This window comes from Pongo abelii, chromosome 11 (assembly GCF_028885655.2).
Source record: "Pongo abelii isolate AG06213 chromosome 11, NHGRI_mPonAbe1-v2.0_pri, whole genome shotgun sequence".
Taxonomy (NCBI): Eukaryota; Metazoa; Chordata; class Mammalia; order Primates; family Hominidae; genus Pongo; species Pongo abelii.
In genome coordinates this window covers 127,406,946-127,429,171 of record NC_071996.2, presented here as the reverse complement: position 1 = coordinate 127,429,171, position 22,226 = coordinate 127,406,946, and the positions used below count along the sequence as shown (strand labels likewise).

Below are 22,226 nucleotides of genomic sequence, written 5' to 3'. Positions count from 1 at the left end.
CTTCCTCCCTTCCCCAGACACAGCTCACCTACATTCATCTCTCTGAAACACAGACCACAAAGCATGTTATGACTTAGCCTGAGAATCTTCAGTGCCAGGATCATAGAACTCAATTTGGGTTTCTCAGCTTGACCATTTCAAAAGGGAGAATCTAAATGGTTCATCTCAGCTTATAAAAGGGTTCCCTTTGGGAAGGGAGAGAGCAAAAGAGGGGCCGAGCACACACCAAAAAACAAACTGATGGATTTCTGGTTGAAGGAAATTCTCCAAGAAGGGGTGAAAAGAGGTTACGATTGACCTTCTTGTTACAATGTATGTAAAGTATTGAAAATTCATGGAACATCAATCCAATAAATGGATTAGGAGAAAATGCAGGGAACTGTCATTTCTGTAGAATTTCATTTATTAGGAAAAATAATCTAAGCCAGTTGTAGCATAATCAAGTTAAAATGAGGTGTCTCTGTGTTGAGAGTTTCTCAGTCATACAACAATGAGAGCATCATTTGCAGATTAAAAAAATGTAGGTCCTCAAAAGATTTCTCCTACTAACGCCCTTCATGGAACTCAGGAATTAAGCAGTTTTTTAAAATTTGCTCATACATTTGTTAATTTATTCAATAAACACCTAATAGGAGGAGCACTTGGTTCCAGGATCCAGGCTCAGAAAACTTTAAGGAAGAAAAAGGCCAATGTGTTTTTCAGCCCTCAAAAACCTGATTTTTCCTTTAACCTGCTGTTAGCCCTAATTTGATCAAAGCTCACAGATGTCAACAACTTTCAGGTTTTCATTGGGTTAAGGTCAGGTGGAAGGGTGGGGAAAAGTCGCACTTAGGAAGAGGAGGTGAGGCGATTGAGGGTTCACTTTAACCCTTGGGGAACACAACCTTTTATGTTTTGATGCCAGGGATATTGCTTATATATTCCTTCAATGATGGTGAGGGCAGCTGGAATACAGGGCACAGAAAGATGGATAACAACGTTAGTAAGCTCTGCTATAGGACCTTCCTGGACAATCAAGCAATTCTGAACCACCTGGGATTACTCACCACTACTTCATAGATTAGCTAAGGAATAACTACCAAATAGTGGCCTTTAATCCAACTCACAAGGAAAATTACAGACAGAAATAATTACCATAGAATGAAAATTACTATAGTTACAACTGTTCAAAATACAAAATTGGAGTTGCTGATAAATATCGATATAGAATCAGTCTTCACCAAAGTTGCATCTGTTCAACTTAGCTTTGGAAAATTTGACTTGATGGAAAATTTGACTTGATAGATCTAAAAGCTGCAACAGAAAACTCATGATAGTAAAACTGATTAGCAAAAAGCCTTAGTAAACCTGAGCAACAAATAACATCTTAGGAAATAAATGTGGAAAAAAATTCATGAAAATACAATAAAAAATATAAACATGAAAATACAATTAGAAATAGGATACTTGTGCTGTATAGAAAATTGATCAAGAAATTTAATTGGTTTCATCGAGCTTATTCTAGAAAACATTTTCTCAAAAAAATGTTAGTATAATTTTTTTTACTTAAAAAATTAAAATTTTAAATTTTAATTTAAAAATGTTAGCATCAATGTTAGTATAATTCTGTTATAAACACTGTAATTCATAATTATGGAAGCAAAAACTTTTTTGGTGTGTTAGCAGCCAGCAAGACGGCTCTCAACAAGCCCCACCTCCTGGTACTTACACCCTTGTATATTCCCCTCTCACATTGTGCCAGGATTAGTCTGTGTAACCAATAGACCATGGATGTTTTTATCAATTCTGGGGTTAGGTAATAAAATACATCATAGCTTCCATTTTGGTCAGATACCTTGTATTTCTTGGATTAGTCTCCTATCAGGAAGTCAGCTGCTATGTTATGATGTTGCCTAAGAAACTATGTGGAAAGGCTTATGTGATGAGTAGCTGAGGCCTCCCACTAACAGTCATGTGAATGAATGAGCTGTCTTAGAATTGGATCCTCCACTCCCAGTCAGACTTTCAGATGACTGCCTACTGGCCAATGCTTTGACTGCATCCTCATGAGAGACCCTCAGCCAGAATCATCCAGCTAAACTGCTCCCAAACTCCTGGCCCTCCGGAAATGTATGAGATAATAAACGTTTGTTGCTTTACGCCACTAAGTTCTGAAGTAATTTGTTACACAGCAACAGATAATTAATACACTTAGGGTCAAATCAATTGGAAGAAAATAAAAAAATAAAAAATACTCTATATTCATGAGACTTAGGGGATGGCCTCAGAGTGCTGGATCTAGATGGAAGCGTGGATTTTGCTAGATGCGGAAGAGATGGAAAGGAGGATCAACATTCCATAACATGCACAAAGTCGTCAGGAATGATGATGACTTAGTAAATTCCCCTCCAAAAATAAAAGCTGCCTGACCCTTTAACCCCTGTAGGTATAGATCCCCTTTCCTGTCATTAGGGATGCTTTCGAGAAACAAGTCCAGGAAATATCAGAGAAGATGTCGAGCACAGTGTTTCCACTTTACCCATGTTCCTTGATGTTTCTGCTAAACTGAGCAATGTTTGGATCTGAGAGAGGGATACCTACTACAGGAAAAGGAATATTTTAAAGGGTTATAAAAATAAGTAAAAACAGGTAATGAGAGGGAAAGTAGAGATATTAGGCCACTATGACTATAATATTGAAACTTCACACTTTTGTTTTGCTTTTTAAATAAAGCATTGTAAAAGTGGTTTGAGATTTTTGCAATGTGATTATTATGCTGGCCTGCAGTGTAAAACTTGGGTAAAATCTAGAGAATGGGTTAAAAGAACTCCTGGCAAAACTACTGAACAAAATTACCAAGTCTTCTTTCCTGTCTGGGATGAAACTGTGTCTCCAGATCTTTTGGCAAGGCCCAAGGAAACGAAGCATGTCCAAAAGCAATAAATCACTGTAGACTTCTTTTTCAGTCTATTCCACAGATTTAACATGTATTGAACAGATAAACATTGATTAGGTATACATTATAACAACTGCTGAAAGACACTGAAAAGTTTTTTAAGTATTTCCTCTTGATTAGAGTTAACCAGATTATAGCCATTAAAAGTTATAAATTTAAGAATCTGGGCCGGGCGCAGTGGCTCATGCCTGTAATCCCAGCACTTTGGGAGGCCGAGGCAGGTGGATCATGAAGTCAGGAGTTCAAGACCAGCCTGGCCAACATGGTGAAACCCCGTCTCTACTCAAAATACAAAAATTATCTGGACATGGTGGTGTTCGCCTGTAGTCCCAGCTACTCAAGAGGCTGAGACAGGAGAATTGCTTGAATCTGGGGGGTGGAGATTGCAGTGAGCCGAGATAGCGCCACTGCACTCGAGCCTGGGTGAAAGAGCAAGACTCTGTCTCGGAAAAAAAAAAAAAGAATCTGGATAATCTGGATACTGCATACGAATAAGTTATTCTTTATTTTATATCATTATATGGTTTATATCTATTTTTGAAAATACTCAATTAGTGAAATATTGCCTTATAATTTACATATGTAATATCATATTCTCAGTGAGTTATGTCCTACAATCCTCATGATGGTGTTAAAAGACAAACTTTAGACAAATTAAATTTAAGAGTTTAATTGAGCAAAGAATGGTGAATCAGGCAGCCCCCAGAACCAGAACACGTTCAAAAAGACTCCAGGACTGCCACATGGTCAGATAACATTTATGGACAGTAAAAGGAAAAAGTATGTACAGAAAATGCAAATGAGGGACAGAAACAGCTGGTGTCTGCTTTATTTGAATAGGGCTGCCTGTGGTTGGATGAGACTTGGCTACTTTTACAAGCGCAGGTGACAGTCTTTTACACATCAAGTTAGGTTACAGTTCACTGTGTACTGAGAAACCTTTAGGCCAAAATTAAAATATGTACAGCGGAGGTGTTAGTCCAAACTGAATTTAACAGTACTACAAGTTAAGTATCAGTATCGCCATAATTGTGTCAGTCAGGGTCTTACCAAGAGAACAAAGGCACACCAGATGGTTCCAGGAAGGAAACTGAATACAAGGAACTAGTTACAAAGGTGTTAGAAGAACTGAAAAGCTTAAGAGATTAGGGACAGCAAGACTGGAGAGACAAAGGGAACAGATGGTACCAGAGCACAGGAGTTAGGTGAGCCCAACGGGACCAAGAACCCCAGCAGAGACTGCCTGTTGAGGGCTGGGACAAAACAGGGAAGCTATAGCCAGTGGGGACTGGAGCTACAGAGAAGGCACACTCCCTAAGCAGAAAGAGTGGAGGAGAAATACCCTGGTTTCTTCTTTCCTCCTACCTTCCAATGTCCCACCACTGCCTCCATCATACAAACCTATCAGGAAGCAAGTCGGTTAGGAAGTCTGGGATATGTAGTTTGCAGAAGTCAACCCCCTGCAATATAGACCAAACAAGGTACACATAGAGTGGATCTGATAGCAACAGGCAAATGGCTAGCCTGTGATTACACTTAAAGTATCTGAAATGTGAAGAGTAGAAAGTCAAGGCCACATTACAATGCTGACCCATTAAGCTAACATACCTTAGTCCATCCAAATGTTAAAGGTAGGAACTTCTTATTACAATAAATAATATTGGCATTTATGATTATCATCATTATCATTCTTACAGTACAACTATAAAATACTCCCTCAAGGAAGTCTAGCATGACACAGGTATTTAGAGTCAGAGGAGGTGATGGCGGGATAGACATTTAGAGATCAAGGTCCAAGGTAAGGGGCCAGACACGGTGGCTCAAGCCTGTAATCCCAGCACTTTGGGAAGCTGAGGTGGGTGGATCACTTGAGGTGAGGAGTTCGAGACCAGCCTGGCCAACATAGTGAAAACCCATCTCTACTAAAAATACAAAAATTAGCCTGGCGTTGTGGTGTGCACCTGTAATCCCAGCTTTTCTGGAGGCTGAGGCAGGAGAATCATTTGAACCAGGGTGGCAGAGGTTTCAGTGAGCCGAGAATGTGCCACTGCACTCCAGCCTGGCCACAGAGGGAGACTCTGTCTAAAAAAAAAAAAAAAAAAAAAAAAGTCCAAGGTAAGAAGCCATGAGTTAACAATAAATACCACACATTATCTCTGCTTCCTACATCACCATTAAAAGGTAACATTATTATTCTCACTTTAGAAATGCACGATTGGTAAAGACAATAGCTTGCCAAAGATTTTAGTGCTAGTTAACAGTAAAGTTCTCTCACTATAAAGACCATGCTGTTTCTACTGTTAGGGTAAAGTGACTTGTCCAAGATCACATAGCTGGCAGTGGATGGTAGAACTTTATTCATAGATTCTGCCTTCTAACTCAGCAGGGCAGCTCAGAAATCAATTATCTCTGTGTCTGGGAGCTAAGCTATGAGGATGCAAAGGCATAAGAATAATACAATGGACTTTGGGGACTTGGGGGGAAATGTGGGAGGGAGGTGAGGGATAAAAGACTACACACTGGGCTAGGCGTGGTGGCTCATGCTTGTAATCCCAGCACTTTGGGAGGCTGAGGCAGGCAGATCACAAGGTCAGGAGTTCGAGACCAGTCTGGCCAATATAGTGAAACCCCATCTCTACTGAAAATACAGAAATTAGCTGGGTGTGTATGTGTGGGGGGGTGCTTGTAGTCCTAGCTACTCGGGAGGCTGGGGCAGGAGAATTGCTTGAACTCGGGAGGCAGAGGTTGCAATGAGCCCAGATCATGCCACTGCACTCCAGCCTGGGCAACAGAGCGAGACTCTGTCTCAAAAAACAAAACAAAAAGGCCACACACTGGGTACAGTGTACACTGCTCAGGTGATGGGTGCACCAAAATCTCAGAAATCACAAAATTTCTTATGCATGTAGCCAAACACCACCTGTTCCCCAAAAGCCATGGATATAAAAAAATAAATAATTTCTCTTTGTGTACCTAGAGTCTGTCAGTTCCAAGAGGCTGTGCTAAGGCTTTTCTGTCACCACTTGAACTCACTTCAATCAGGTTTTACCCCTGCCATTCATGGAAACTTTCAGTCATTTCATTTGCTTGATCTGCAGCATTTGACACAGTCGATCACTTCCTCCTCCTTAGAACACCTTCTTCCTTTGTCTTCAGGACAACACACACAATATCCATTTTCCTCCTACCTCATAGAGTCAGGGGGAAGGGGAGCAGGGGGAGGTTGGCTCCTCTCCAGTCTTTTCTTCTGGTTCCTCCTTCTCTTCCAGACCTGTTGATGTTTCCAAGGCTTCTGTCCTTGTACCTCTTCGTTATTTACACACATACTCCCTCTTGGACTTCATGTACTCTTATGGCTGCAAATGCTATACGCGTACTTTATAAAATCATTTTGTGTTTAAGCACTGATTTTACAAAATGTATAAAGGTGAGTTAAATTTAGAGCTTAATTTGTTTATGTAAATTGCCTTCAAAATGTGTTATAGCTGAGATGTTTTCCATGTGTTTTGGAAGAAATCACAGAGAGTAGCTGCTTTTGCAATAAACTGGATCAATGTTACATCTTTGGGTCAGTTCACTGTCACTGTGCAAGGTCAGAGTTATGTGGGCCTTACCTTATTGTTCACATTGAACCATTCTGGCTGATGATTCATGTTATTTGTAAGACAACTCAATACATAAGGCCTGTTATAAAGGTAAACCAGGCCAGGCACAGTGGCTCTCACCTGTACCAGCACTTTGGGAGGCTGAGACAGTTGGATCACTTGAGCTCAGGAGTTCAACACCAGCCTGGGCAATATGCTGAACCATGTCTCTACTAAAAATACAAAAATTAGCCAGGCATGGTGGTGCATGCCTACTCCCAGCTACTGCAGTGGCTGAGGCAGGAGAATTGCTTGAACCCAGGAGGCAGAGGCTGCAGTGAGCTGAGATTGTGCCACTGCCCCCCAACCTGGGCGACAGAGTGAGATCCTGACTGAAAAAAAAAAAAAAGAGGGCTGGGCACAGTGGCTCACATCTGTAATCCTCACAGTTTGGGATGCTGAAGCTGATGGATCACATAAGGCCAGGAGTTCGAGACCAGCCTGGCCAACATGGTAAAACCCCACATCTGCTAAAAATACAAAAATTGCCAGGGCATGATCGGCACACACCTGTAGGTCTAGCTACTCAGGAGGCTGAGGCACAAGAATTGCTTGAACCAGGGAGGCAGAGGTTGCAGTGAGCTGAGATCCCAGCAGTACACTGAAGTCTGGGTGACAGAGTAGTAACACTCTGTCTCAAAAAAAAAAAAAAGAAAAAAAAGGTAAACCAAGGCACAATAATATTTTAAAGGGCTTATTTGTGTAAACAGCAATTCATGAATTGGGCAGCTCTAAACCTGAAGTGTTTCCAGGGCTCTGTTGGAGAAGCATAAGGGTCAAGCTTGGAAGAGTGAATGCAGAAATAATGCAAAGAAAATAATTGATTACAGTTATAAAGTGGCTTTATTTGGTCTATCCTGTGGGAATATCCCGAGTTATTTAATTATAAGTCTGTTGACTGCTTCTGAATGGTTGAGCCTAAGTTTTGTTTTTCTTTAATACAGGCATTTACAAGAAATAGCTCAAGTTAAGTTTCACTTATGTTTGCAAATCAAGCAAGGTTAAGATCACTTAGGAGGACTGACTGGCTTTGTCTCTTCAGGGACTCTTCAGCCCTGGTTTCCATTTTAATTTAGTTTAACAGGCAAAGCCCTGATTAAAATTTTTGAACAATTATTTGTAGAGGGCCTTTCTCTCACTTAATTTTGACCATCCTGCTGCCTTAAGATCAAGCATAAACTTGGCTCCTGAACTCTACCACCACCCAGTGAGCATCTGCTGACCCTGCAGAGGGTGGCACAGCATGTTCCATACCTGTGCATTGAACTCCCAGAGTAATGGCTGCAGTCCAGACCTCTCTACTATTCAGTAGCATATACAAAACTCCTATATTCAGGCTGGTCATGGTGGCTCACGCCTGTAATCCCAGCACCTTGGGAGGCTGAGGCAGGTGGCTCACCTGAGGTCAGGAGTTCGAAACCAGCCTGGCCAATATGGCAAAACCCCGTCTCTACTAAAAATACAAAAATTAGTCGGGCATAGTGGCACACGCCTGTAATCCCGGCTGCTGGGGAGGCTGAGACAGGATAATTGCTTCAACCAAGGAGGTGGAGGTTGCAGTGAGCCAAGATTGCACCACTGCACTCCAGCCTGGGCAACAGAGCAAGACTCCATCTCAAAACAAAACAAAACAAAAACAAACAAAAAAACCCTCCTGTATTCAACTGCCTACTCAGCCCCTTCACTTGGAGACCTAATACTCGTCTCAAGCTTCCTGTGTCCAAAACTGAATTCTCCTTCTTCCTTTCCAAACCTGCTCCTCCTACATTTTCCACAGATCTGTAAATGGCAGCTCCACTTTTCCAGTTGCTCAGCCCACAAATCTTGGTATCATTCTTAACTATTTCATATTCCATATTCAACAAATCTCACTGGTACCACCTTCTAGATAAGTCTAGAATCTGATGTCCTCTCACCACCAGCACCCTTAGAAAGCCACATCCTTTCTCAATTACCCTGTTAATTTCTCAATTAACTTCCTGACTGGCACCTTGCTTCTATTCTTGCCTTTTAAAATTGAAGACAGATTAGCCCGGGCGCAGTGGCTCATGCCTATGATCCTAGCACTTTGGGAGGCCAAAGTGGGTGGATCACCTGGGGTTGGGGGTTCAAAACCAGCTTGGCCAACATGGTGAAACCCTGTCTCTACTAAAAGTACAAAAATTAGCTGGGTGTGGTGGCGTGTGCCTGTAGTCCCAGCTACTTGAGAGGCTGAGGCACAAGAATCACTTGAACCCACGAGGTGGAGGATGAACCCACGAGGTGAGCCAGGATCGCACCACTGCACTCCAGCCTGGGCGACAGAGTGAGACTTCGTCTCGAAAAATAAATGAATACAAATTTAAAAACTTGAAGGCAGATTAAACCAGCCTTCTGTTTGAAACTCTCCAATGGCTTCCTATCTCATTTAAAGTAAAAACCAAAGCCCTTATCAATGGTCTCTGGGCTCAACATGGTCTGTCTGGTGACCTGTCTGTAGAGTCTTTCTCTGAGCACTCCGTCACTCACCCTGCTCCAGCCTCATGGGGTGCCTGGCTGTCTCTACAAAACCCCTGGCGTGTGCTCACCTCAAGGCCTTAACACGTGCTCTTTTCTTTTCCAGAACAATACTTGGCCCACATTTCCACATGGCTTACCCCCTTCTCTCCTTCTTGGCTCAAAATGTAACTTTACAATGAGGCTTTTACTGGCCACCTGTCTCAGGTTGCATTCTCCAGCAGCAGATACGGTGATAGAGGTTGGCTCAGAAGGTGTTTATTAGGAATCAATGCCTGTGAAGGGAGGGGGAGGCAACAGGATTAGGCAGGAGAAGTCAGCTGCAGTACACGCCTTACAAAGCCTTGTCCAATCTAGGAGAGAGTTCTAGAGCAAGTGTTGCTCATCAGTCTGTCTTGACGGTCAGGCTTTTATCCCCTATCTTGTTCAGTTACTGAATGTGGGCTTCCCTGTGAAGGGAACAACTGAGACCCAATGGTTCTCAGCAGCTGGGGCAGTCCCTGAAGGAGCTGAAGGCTAGAGGCTCTCTGCTGACCACTCTTCTTCCCTGAAAGCAGATCTGTGCAGTGTATTCCTGAATCTACCACACCATCCTATTTAAAATCGCAACATCCCCTAGAGTCCGTATCACCCTTCCCTGCTTTATTTTCTCCATAGCATTTAATAGCATTGAACATCTTCTAATATATAATTTATTTTGTTTACTATCTGTTTCCTTCACTGGGATGTAAGTCTAACAGCAGAGGGATTTTTGTCTCTCTTGAGCACTGCCGCATTTAGAATGGCACCTGGCTCACAGCAGGCACTTGGGAAATGTTGGTTGATTAAACAAAGTTGTTCAGTAGCCTGTCTAGTCATTACAATGTACAGCCTCACAAGAAGCATGTCTTATTAATCTCATCAGCATACAGCATATAGTAAGTGTGCGATATATGTCTGTTGAATATATGAATAAATAAATTCGTGAATGTTTGTTAATAACTTCATCATGAGAAAGTATTAACACAATGGTGGCTCATGCCCGTAATCCCAGCACTTTGGGAGGCTGAGGTGGGCAGATGATTTGAGGTCAGAAGTTTGAGACCAGCCTGACCAACATGGTGAAACCCCGTCTCTAGTAAAAATACAAAATTAGCCAGGCATGGTGGTAGGTGCTTGTAATCCCAGCTACTCAAGAGGCTGAGACAGGAGAATCCCTTTAACCTGGGAGGCAGAGGTTGCCGTGAGCCGAGATCGCACCACTGCACTCCAGCCTGGGTGACAGAGTGAGTTCATCTCAAAAAACAAACAAAAGAAAACAAAACAAAAACAAAAGAAAGTTCTAGTACATCACTGTACATAGAAGTACCATGTGATTCACATCCATAATTTAGTTTTTATTAGCTACCTTAAAAAAATAAGAAAGGTCATATTAATTTTAATAGTATCTAACTCAATATATCCAAAATAGTATCATTTCAACATGTAATCATTGTAACAATTATTGATGAACTGTATTACATCTTTTTTTTTTTTGTGCTAAGTCTCTAAAATCTAGTAGTATTTTGCACTTGTACTACATCTCAGTTTGGACAAGCCACATTTCAAGTGCCCTATAGTCATGTGGATAGTACGGTTCTAATGCAATTCTGCAATTCAGGTGTCAGAATAATATAGTGGAGCAGAAGTTTGGAGTCATTGACTTCTTGAGTCCAAATTTTGGCTCTTGAACTTACTGGTTGTCAATGACCTCTAGCCAAAAACCACCAGGAACAAATGGGGTTGATTGCTTGTTGGAGGGAGAAGACACACCACTGGGAATGGTGAGGTGTCTGGGTAAAGGGATGTTAGGACAGTTTTATTATAGGATTTGTGTTTGTGTTAGGTGACCTGGGAGAGCTTAAGGAAGAGAGGCTTTCCTCTGGACTGGATGTTGTCAGGAAATGGGTATAATTCTAAGGTTGCATATCTTAGTAAATCTTATCTAAATGGAGGAAGACTAGATAGCGGTTAACATAATTAATAAAGAAATAAGAGTCACTCATATTAGCCAGGATAGGAGGATGTTTGGTAATTTCTGTGGCTTGTACATCGCTCATATTTTGGCCGTGTTTAGATGTGATTATGGAGTGGCCTCATCTGATGTTTATGTTCCACAGGAAGCAAACACCTCCTAGCAACACCAAAGCTCGGCTGATAGTACCAGGCAGCTCCTGGAGATCAAGGGCTGCTTTTCTCCGTCTCATAGCTATGCAACCTTAAGGTAGTGATCAAACTTCTCTGGCTGTTTTCTCATCTCTAAAATGGGAATACAAGAGCATCTATTTCTTCATCTCTTAAGATTATCAGTATTAAATGAGATGCAAAGACACTGAGTTAATGCCTGGTATATGGTCACCACTCAATGAGTGCTATGTATTGTAGTTCAAAGATTCTAAGATGCACTATATTTTTTCACATTTTAACATGTCTGAAAGTGTGTGTCTTTCAAACAATGGCTTCTTCGAATGGATGAAATGTAGTATTGTAATTTCTGAAATCTCTGGTTTGGGGGACAATTCCTTGTCCCCTCCAGGTGCTCAATTTGTTCCTGGGTGAATGGCTTTACTTTTAAACCTTGCTTACTTTCCCCATTTCTCCGCAGGAGCCCTGTGGCATCCTCTCCCAGCCACAGACTTTTAGCTTGCGCGGCATCCCCAGGCAATACGGTGCGGCGGCAGCACTCGGGGGCTTACGGCGGCGCGGAGCCCACGAGGCCCCAGCAGCTGAAGGGAAACCGGCGCGTCCCCGCCCGCCCAGCCGTCAGCTGATGGGCGGCCTGCCGAGGAGGCCGCCGCCGTCGCCGCGCGAACATGGCGGCCGAAATCCACTCCAGGCCGCAGAGCAGCCGCCCGGTGCTGCTGAGCAAGATCGAGGGGCACCAGGACGCCGTCACGGCCGCGCTGCTCATCCCCAAGGAGGACGGCGTGATCACGGCCAGCGAGGACAGGTAGGACCCGGGCGCAGCCGGGGCGGCCCGAACTCCGCGGCGACGGGGTGTGGGGGCGGTGGGGTCCGTGGCCCCAGTCCTTCCTGCGTGAGGGGGCTCCCCCCGGCAGCACGGCCCCACCCCCACTCTGCGCCCCTTTGCTCCGCCGGGTTCCTGGTTCCCTCCCGCCGGTCCTCCAGCCTCTACTTGCACCTTTCCAGCCTGAGACCCCGGTCTCGCCGCGCCCCTCCAGCCCGGATCCCCTGTCCCACTGCGCCCTTCCAGCCTGGGAACTCCGTCTCACCGCGCCGTCCAAGCCCGGGACCCCTGTTCCAACGCGTCTTTCCAGCCCAGGACCCCTGTTCCAGTGAGCCGTACAGCGCCCCTCCCAGCCCACCTCGCCCCTCCTACCCAGGACCCCTGTTCCAATGCTCCCCAACGCGCCACTCCAGTCCGGGACCCTTGTCCCACTGCGCCCCTCTATCCCGGGAGCTCCGTCCCACCGCGCCCCTCTAGCCCGGATCCTCTGTTCCACTGCGCCCCTCCAGCCCGGGAACTCTGTCCCACCGCGCCGCTCAAGCCCGGGACCCCGGTTCCAGTGCGCCCCAACGCACCTTTCTAGCCCAGGACCCCTGTCTCAACGCGCCCCTCCAGCGCGGGAACTGTGTCTCACCGTGCTGCTCAAGCCCGGGACCCCTGTTCCAGTGCGCACCAACGCGCCCCTCCCAGCCCCCTGCGCCCCTACAGCCCGGGACCCCTGTCCACCGCGCTCCTCCAACTAGGGAACCCCGACCTGCGGTGTCGCACTAGCCTGGGACCTTCGTCCCGGTCTCTCTCCCTGGCGGGGTTTAGCCTGGTACTCGGAAGGTGTTTCTTGCCCCTCCCGGGTCAGTTCCAAATCGTCTCCTTTGGAAGCCTGGAGGACCGGCGGCTGGTCACTGCGGACCCTGTTGCCTGGGGTTTGCTTCTTTGCGAGGAACTCCAGCCGCCTTCGCTCTCTTCCTTCTCCTGTACTCAGGGATTTCACGCCACGCCAGGCCTCTAGATCAGTTATTTTTGCCACGGCTGCTAGAATCACCTGAACTCTTATGTACTAAGTAGGTTTTTGTGAAAGTGACTCATTTTTAAAAATACTTGGATGCATTTATTTTAAAAGGAAATTTTATTTATGTCATTAGGAAAACTAACATTACTCACCAGAGTAAACCAATAACTAAAACGTGTTAATTGGCGTGCACAGAGTCCTCTCTTGTACTGTGACATCTTGCATTGGATGCGCACCATGCTTTGGGAAACACTGATTGGGTCCAGTTTTCTCATTTCTCCTAAGAGGAAGCCGAGGCTGGTGGAGGTGTAGCTTGCTACTAAGTTACAGAGATACTGGTGAAGCCGGAAATGCAATCCAGGACTCCCACCAGCTCTGGGCCTGAATGATTGGATTGGAACAGTATTTATGATGCGACTTTAAACTTTAGCGTCTTTCAAATCCTAAAGGTTTACAGTGTCAGTAGCTTTCCAGTGGGAATTTGAAGGAAATGACTGATGTTTATTGAATGAAACCGTGTTTCCTTGATGCAATGAGCCGTCTTAAATAGGGATAGTCTACAAGTCCAAAAGCTTTCTGGAGGATGGAAGGTACTGCTATTCTCTTAAAGCTGAAGGCATAGTCTCTAGCCTTTTGTAATTATACCTTTTGAAGTGACATTGACCCTGTCCTGAATGGGAAGAAAAAGCCTGAAGCCCCCAACTCCTGTTGGTCCTTTGGATTTTGCTTTTGAGTGAGCTTGTGCCTTTTTCCTCAATTAGATAATGAGCTGATTGTGAGCAGGCAGTGGCCTCTCCCTGCTGGTTCACCTGTAGCTGACTTCCAACAAGGAGGGGAGTGATTGGTAGGACCTGGGTGTGGGTGTGTAAAGCAGAAAGGAGTGAGAGAGAGCGAGTGCATGAGACATGGGGAGAAGATGGGGACCTGAAAAAGGCAAGGACAGAATAATGACTTTTTTTTTTTTTTAAGATGGAGGCTTGCTCTGTCACCCAGGCTGGAGTGCAGTGGCATGATCTTGGCTCACTGCAACCTCCGCCTTCCAGGTTCAAGCGATTCTCCCTCAACCTCCTGAGTAGCTGGGACTATAGGCGCCTGCCACCACGCCCAGCTAATTTTTCTATTTTTAGTAGAGACAGGGTTTCACCATGTTGGTCAGGATGGTCTCGATCTCCTGACCTCGTGATCCACCTGCCTTGGCCTCTGAAAGTGTTGGGATTACAGGTGTGAGCTACTGGTGTCCGGCCAGAATAATGACTCTTGCATGATGTGAACGTAGATGTAGACAACACTCTTTAAAAGTTAGCCTTTGGCCAGGTGCAGTGGCTCATGCCTGTAATCCCAGCACTTTGGGAGGCCGAGGTGGGTGGATCACGAGGTCAGGAGATGGAGACCATCCTGGCTAACACGGTGAAACCCGGTCTCTACTAAAAATACAAAAATTAGCCGGGCGTGGTGGCGGGCGCCTGTAGTCCCAGCTACTGGGGAAGCTGAGGCAGGAGAATGGCGTGAAGCTGGGAGGCAGAGCTTGCAGTGAGCCGAGATTGCGCCACTGCACCCCAGCCTGGGCGACAGAGCCAGACTCTGTATCAAAAAAAAAAAAAAAGTTAGCCTTTATTCAGTCAAATATTTTATTCATGACTCATGCGTGTTGGGTAAGTTGCTGAATATTTGAGATTGCTGGTCAGGAGCAGTGCTGATAAATGTTTTTGGAAAGTGATTACTAAGCTGCTCTGGGGGAGCTTGCATCTGCTCACTTTTTCATTAGCACACCACTGTTATTGCAGAGCCCAGGTAGACGACTGGACCAGGAGGGGATTGGCATTTGAGGTTCATGTTGTGTTCGGGCTCTTGCAACTTCCTTGAAGGGAGAACAACCTTTTTAGTAGGTGCTACACATCATGAGATGTAATGAAAGCACATGGGTGTGGGTTTTTTCTTGGTGTTGGCCATGGTGGTTTGTTTTCACATTGTCATAAATATGTGTCATGCTCTTCACTCATTTACTCATTCATTTAGAAAAAGCTTTTTTATTGAGTGTCAGGCCCTGAGGATACAATAGGGGTCAAAAGCCACACTACCTTGGCCAGGCAGGGTGGCTCACGCCTGTAATCCCAGCACCTGTGTGGGGCCCATGCTAGACCTGTCAGGGAGAGACAGCTGACAGCTAAGTTGCTCTTTCCCAAGGGCTGAACAGTCTAGTGAAGAGATGGCCCCTGTGTATTCAGCATCCAGTGCTGAGAAGACACAGGAAGAGGAGGCTCTTTGGGCTGGGGCTAGGGTTTGGGGACAGCCTCCTAGAGAAGGTCGTTGAGCTGGTCTTCATGGATAGAGGAGTGGCATCTAGAAAGGAAGAAGGGATGCACCCTCATCCCAGGCAGAGGAAGGAGGAAAGGACCATAGCTATTTCTAGGTGACCAGAGCAAAAGGTGGGCAGTGACAATAGCAACAGAGAGGACTGAGAGCTGGAAGGACCAGTGTCCAGTTTTGTTTTTTAAATTAAAAAAAAAAAAGTTTTTGGAGGCCAAGTGCGGTGGCTCACGCCTATAATCCCAGCACTTTGGGAGGCCAAGGAGGGCGGATCACCTGAGGTTAGGAGTTCAAGAACAGCCTGGCCAACATGGTGAAACCCCATCTCTACTATAAATACAAAAATTGGCTGGGCACAGTGGCTCACACTTGTAATCCCAGCACTTTGGGAGGCCGAGGCGGGTGGATCACCTGAGGTCAGGAGTTTGAGACTAGCCTGACCAACATGGAGAAACCCCATCTGTACTAAAAATACAAAATTAGCTGGGCGTGGTGGCACATGCCTGTAATCCCAGCTACTTGGGAGGCTGAGGCAGGAGAATCACTTGAACCCAGGAAGCAGAGGTTGAAGTGAGCCGAGATCATGCCATTGCCCTCCAGCCTGTGCAACAAGAGTGAAACTCCGTCTCAAAAAACAAAAACAAAAAAATCCACAAAAATTAGCTGGGCATGGTGGCACACACCTGTGGTCCCAGCTACTTGGGAGGCTGAGACAGGAGAATCACTTGAACCCGGGAGGCAGAGGTTGCAGTGAGCTGAGATCATGCCACTGCACTCCAGCCTGGGCACCAAGAACAAAACTGTGTCTCAAAAAAAAAAAATAATATATATATATATATATATTTTTTAAGAGATAGAGTATTGCTCTGTCGCCCAGGCTGAGTGCAGTGGTGTGATCGTAGCTCACTGCAGCCCGAACCACTGGACTCAGCATCCAGTGCTGGGAAGACACAGGAAAAGGAGGCTGCTTCAGCCCCTCAAAATGCTGGGATTACAGGTGTGAGCCACCATGCCTGACCAGCATCCAGTTTTGGAAAGGTCTTCCTGTGTGCCACTCTTAGGAATTTGGACCTTATTTTGCAGGCAATATAGAACCATCAAAGAGTTCAAAACAAGCAAATGATATGATCAGAATTTGTAATTTAGAAATAACAATAGCTAACCTGTTGAAAGTCCCTTTTCTCTATGAGTACAGAATTGGACCTTATGTGTTATTGGATCCAATCCTCACACTCCCTCCCTATAAGGCAAGTACAGTCACCTTCTCTTATCAGCAGTTCCAAAATTTAGTGCATTCTAAATGTCAGAAGTGTGTATGTGTGTGTGTAAATTGGACCTGAAAGCTCATTTGGTGCTAAAATTTTGCCTGAACAAATGAGACTGTTTGTAATCTTTATTTACTGCATGCATCACAGTGGCATGATCTTGACTCACTGCAACCTCTGCCTCCCAGGTTCAAGCAATTCTCCTGCTTCAGCCTCCCGAGTAGCTAAGATTACAGGCATCCGCCACCACACCCAGCTAACTTGTATTTTTAGTAGAGACAGGGTTTCACCATCTTGGCCAGGCTGGTCTTGAACTCCTAACCTCGTGACCCACCCACCTCAGCCTCCCAAAGTGCTGGGATTATAGGCATGAGCCAGTAGCTGTTTACATTTAAAGTAGGGTCCAGCTGAAGTAAATTCATTTTACAAACGCTAAAAGCAGTGAGAACTAGCTGAGAGCATTTTGAGAAGAAAAGTGAAAGGTATGAAGGTCTTCCTGAAGTTAGTGTCCACTTTGGTAAAATCTAGGCCTGTGGTTCTGTGCCAGGGGTGGTTTTGCCCCCCAAGGGGACATTTGGTAATATCTGGAGACATTTTTGGTTGTCATGATGTGGGGGAGGTGATATGGTTTGGCTGTGTCCCCACCCAAATCTTATCTTGAATTGTAGCTCCCATAATTTCCATGTGTTGTGGGAGGGACCCAGTGGGAAATAATTGAATCATGAGGGCAGTTTCCCCCATACTGTTCTCGTGGCAGTGAGTAAGTCTCAGGAGATCTGATGGTTTTACAGGGGAAAACCCCTTTCGCTTGGTTGCCATTTCTCTTTTGTCTGCTACCATGTAAGAGGTGCCTTCTGCTTTCCACCATGATTGTGAGCCCTCCCTAGCCATATGAAACTGTGAGTCCATTGAATCTCATTTTGTTTATAATTACCCAGTTTCTGGTGTGTCTTTATCAGCAGTGTGAAAACGGACTAATACTGTATGTAACTAATGCTGGCATCTAGGTAGAGGTAGGGATGCATCTCAGTATCCTGTTATGCCCCACACCAAAGGATTGTTGAGCCCCGAATATCCATAGTGCTGATACTGAGAAACCCCAGTCCAGGCTTCATGTACTTGTTTATCTGGCCTCTCTAGAACACTGGTTCTTTAACTTGAGTCAGCATCAGAATCACCTGGGGGTCTTGTTGAAATTCGGGTTGCTGGACCCCACCCCCAGAGTTTCTGATTTGGAAAGTCAGGTGGGGCCTGAGAGTTGGCATTTCTGCCAAGTTTCCAGGTGACGTTGATGCTGATGCTGCTAGTCCAGGGACCACACTTAGAACCACGACTCTACAAGAAAGGAGGGTTATTTGTCACTGTGCTTGCCTAGGTACAACCACCAAGAAAGAATACTGAATACAAAAATTAGCCAGGGATGGTAGTGTGCACCTGTAATCCCAGCTACTTGGGAGACTGAGATGGGAGGATCACTTGAGCCCGGTAGGCAGAAGTTGAGGTGAGCTGAGATTGTGCCACTGCACTCCAGCCTGGGTGACAGACCAAAACCCTGTCTCAACAAAAAAAAAAAAAAAACAAAAAACAAAACAAAAAAAAAACTGCTTACGTTTTATCCTCTTTTTTTGTCACCTTCTGCGATATATTTACCTGGGGTCATTCACAGATAGCCACCTAGTTCACTGTAATCAAACTGCATATTACAAAGCTAGATACGGTCGGCCCTCCAAAGAGTATTAAGCCAATGTGGAATATCAAAGCTTAATGCCATTACACCTGGGAGTCACAGGTCATTAGTGGTTTGGGTGGTCAGCTTAGGGTTCTGCTTAGAAACCTTTATGGATTAATGTCTCGTGAATGGTTAATAGAAAATGGTACTACTTCTTGTATGAAGTCATTAGTATTTTGCTGAAGTAATAATTACCTTAAGCTCTTTAATTTAAATTTAAGTTTAAGAATTTGAACTACAGTGGTGACTTTCCTGGTAGGGGAAACAGAAAATAAGACTCTGCTTTCAGAACGGAACTAAAATGGTGAGACAGTTTGCTTTTTGGACTTTTTTGCTGTGGACTGCACCAAAAATGTAGACCGTCAGTTGATTGAATGATACAGTCTTTAAAAGGTAAAAGCTTTATAAAAAGCCTTATAAGTGAGTTAAGGCTATAGGCCTACTGTCCTCACTTTTGAGAAATAGAGTTTGTGGATGGACATACTTATACTGTTGCATTAGGGGCTCGTAGGCCAAGACTGGTTTCTGCAGGAGACTCAGTTTTGTTTGTCCCAAGTTAAAGATAAATCTCATGCGATTTAAAATGTTCTAAGATGTTGCACTTAGGCTGGGAGAGAGCAAAGATTACAGAAAACCAACTTTTAGATGTTTTTTAGCATTTTCCTTTTTTAAAAATTCTACCAAATATGTAATATATTTGCTTCCACTCAGATATATCTAAGTTTATTAAGATGGTTTGGGGAAAAATTTGTATATTTACCAATTGTTCACATAGAAACAATCTTAAATAAATAACTTGATTTTTAAGTGTTATGCCTGGGAGGAAGGCTGGCATAGCTGGAATTCATTAGTTGATACAGAAAACCAGGATGTTAACTGCTGTATTTTCATTGTCATGCAGAGCCTAAAAGTAGACTTTACTTGTGTTATAAAATAAACGTAAGACTTGAGAAGGCAGGAAGCCTGGGCGGCCACACATTTACTCCTGTATTGTTAGAGTGATCCTTCATTGTTACCATCATTTTCTTTTTATAGCATAGTTAAGAACAGAGGCTTGGGAGCCAGAATGCCTCAGTTTGAATCTCAGCCCTGTGATCTTAGACAAGTGATTTAACCTCACTGTGTCGCAGTTTTCTCGTGTGCAAAATGGACGTGAGTCCACTTTGTACCTGCTTTACAGAGTTTTGTGAGGATTAGATGAATTAAACCGCCTGGAACAGTGCCTAGCACAGAGAAAACATTATGCAAGTGTTAGCTGTTATTGTTTTCATTCCCATTTGTTTTCCATTTAATTGCTTTAATCTTATCAAAGACTGGCACAGAGAAAGCACTACACAAGTGTTAGCTATTATTATTTTCATTTCCATTTATTTTGCATTTTATTACTTTAATCTTATGAAAGAGTAATATGTTTCTACTTACTCTGTATGCATGTTTGTGTGTGCACGTGCATATGTGAAAATAAAAAGATTTTTCCTGTTTGAATAGGACGATACCATTTGGGGGGTTATTTACAATCCTAAATTCTTAGAACTGCCTTTGAGTCATGCCTTTTCTTTATTTCCATATTTGGTTACTTGCAGGTCATGTCAGTGATTAGTTTCACTTAGACATCTTTCACCTGCTGTATTTGAGATCCTCAAGATCGGGTTCATTGATTCACTAGAAAGACTGACACATTATAGTCATACGCATGGCTGTGATTTATCATAGCCAAAAGACGCAAAACAAAATCAGCACATGGGGTGAAATCCAGAGGAAACCAGACACAAGGCTTCCAAGGGTCCTCTTCCTGTGGAGTCACAGGACATGCTAATTCAGATTGAATTAAGACAACATGTGTGAAATATTGTTTATCAGGGAAGCTCCTTAGAGACTTTATTCAGTGTTAGAGGCTGGTCATGTAGGTGCCCTTGGCTAATGTTCCAAAATTCCAGACTCTCAGAAGGAAGGTAGGTGGTCAACATAAACCACATATTTTATACAGGCATGAAGCACAGTGAGTCATTCTTAGGAGTTAGGGAATGGTGAGGTCCCCTCCAAATAAACGAGGTCCCAGACACCTGCCAAGGGCCAACCTCGCAAGCAAGCCTTTCTAAGGACAGCAGCATCAGGCCTGCTATGGGAACTCTTTTCTGCCCACCTGCCCATAATTACCCTAGTGTTTGCCCTCATCATCTTTTAAACCTCATTTTTCAAAGCCTATTAACTGGCTTCCCTGAGTTCAAGCATGCTGTACTTGGATCTGTCCCTCTAATCTCCTATCTAACCAGGCTTTTATTGTGTCTTTTTCCTGCTCATGACCTTTCATTAGCTCCTTATTTAATCATGTCTGTAAAAGGACTTTGGGGGCCGGGCGCGGTGGCTTATGCCTGTAATCACAGAACATGGGGAGGCTGAGGCAGGCAGATTGCTTGAGGCCAGGAGTTAGAGGCCAGCCTGGCCAACATAGTCAAACTCTGTCTCTACTAAAAATACAAAAATTAGCCAGGTGTAGTGGCACATGCCTATAATCCTCCCAAGAAGCTGGGCTGAGGCACGAGAATTGCTTGAACCCAAAAGGCAGAGGTTGCAGTGAGCCAAGATCGTGCTGCTGCCCTCCAGCTTGGGCAGTAAAGCAAGACTCTGTTCCAAAAAAAAAAAAAAAGACTTTGGGAACCCCATAACTACTCCCTGCTAAGCTTTATTTCCACCTTTTATCTCTCATTTATTATGGTTCTTTTGTGTCCAGTGAAGTCAGTGTGTGTTCTGTCCCACTCACATCTGGTACATTTCCCACCTGGGTGCCTTTGTCTCCCTCACCAGGAACCTCGCTTGCCCTGTCTCCTGTATTCAGACCCTCCTTCGTCTCCTAGATCCACTTCAAGTTCCACCTCCTCCATTGAATAATTCTTCCCTGCCCATCATTCTCTGTCCTTTCTGAGCTTCCTTCAACACTCCTAGTATATTACTGATGATGCCTAGTTAATTACAATCAGGTATTAGTTCCTGTTGCTTTGTGTTTATTCATCTTATCTTCCCACATAGTCTGTACTCCACCAGGTACTGCATAACTAGCTACTGGTTGAATGATACAGACTTAACCATTTCTGCACAGTAGACATTTCCTCTGCTGTGTTTAGCTTTAATAATCTGCTAGTTCTTTCCTAAGAAGCAGATTGTAATATAATGAATGATATTTGTTTCTAGAATTTAGGTATTCATCTTCCCTGTCTACAAAGTATGCTCAGCAAATCTTTCTGAGAGTTGTTAAGACATTATGAGCACATATATACTGATTTCATGATGTGTTTTTGTCATACTTCATGGTGAAATAATTTCTTTATTCATTTTTCTTTGTCAACCACATACTACTTTGCTCAAAACACTTCCTTCAAGGTCAAGGTGAATCTACAGCAGATCACCGTCAAAGAAATTTTAAGTAAAAAGTCGCCTATCTGGATTTTTTTTCTTTCTCCTCGTCTTTATACTTGATTTAGACACTGCATCAGTAGAGTCCAGTTGCAAAGGTCAATGGGGAGATGAGGGTGCTTGTAGTGCAACCAGTATTGATGGGGGGCATTTTTGGTTTCTAGGTTATGGTTTGTAGAAAATACAGCCTAGTATGGAATTCCTGGGATACCTGCAGTGTCCCACAGAGGCTTCGTCCTGCTGTGCTGTTCTCCCTCGCCGAAACCCTCTTCTCAGTTACATTTGCTTGATTAACTCCTTCTCATCCACTAGGACTTCTTGTGCAATGTTTGCCAAATCCCCCAACGTACTATACCACCATTCCCACTCCCTATCATTAATCTACCCTTTTTCTGTCCTCATAGCTCTTACCACATTATATTGTTATTGTTATTCATTTACATATTT

At 44.1% G+C, this 22,226-nt stretch overlaps 1 protein-coding gene across 4 annotated transcripts in view; it reads left to right on the top strand.

Moving 5' to 3' along the window:
* Window positions 1-11,727: 11,727 nt before the first annotated feature.
* Window positions 11,728-22,226, top strand: part of WDFY1 (WD repeat and FYVE domain containing 1) — a 70,258-nt gene continuing 59,759 nt past the window's right edge. For all 4 annotated transcript variants that reach the window (XM_054549904.2, XM_054549903.2, XM_024243206.3 and 1 more), the window contains exon 1: window positions 11,728-12,043. In XM_054549904.2, coding sequence (XP_054405879.1) covers window positions 11,907-12,043 — 137 coding nt within the window. In that variant the 5' untranslated portion in view covers window positions 11,728-11,906. The remainder of the gene's footprint in view (window positions 12,044-22,226) is intronic.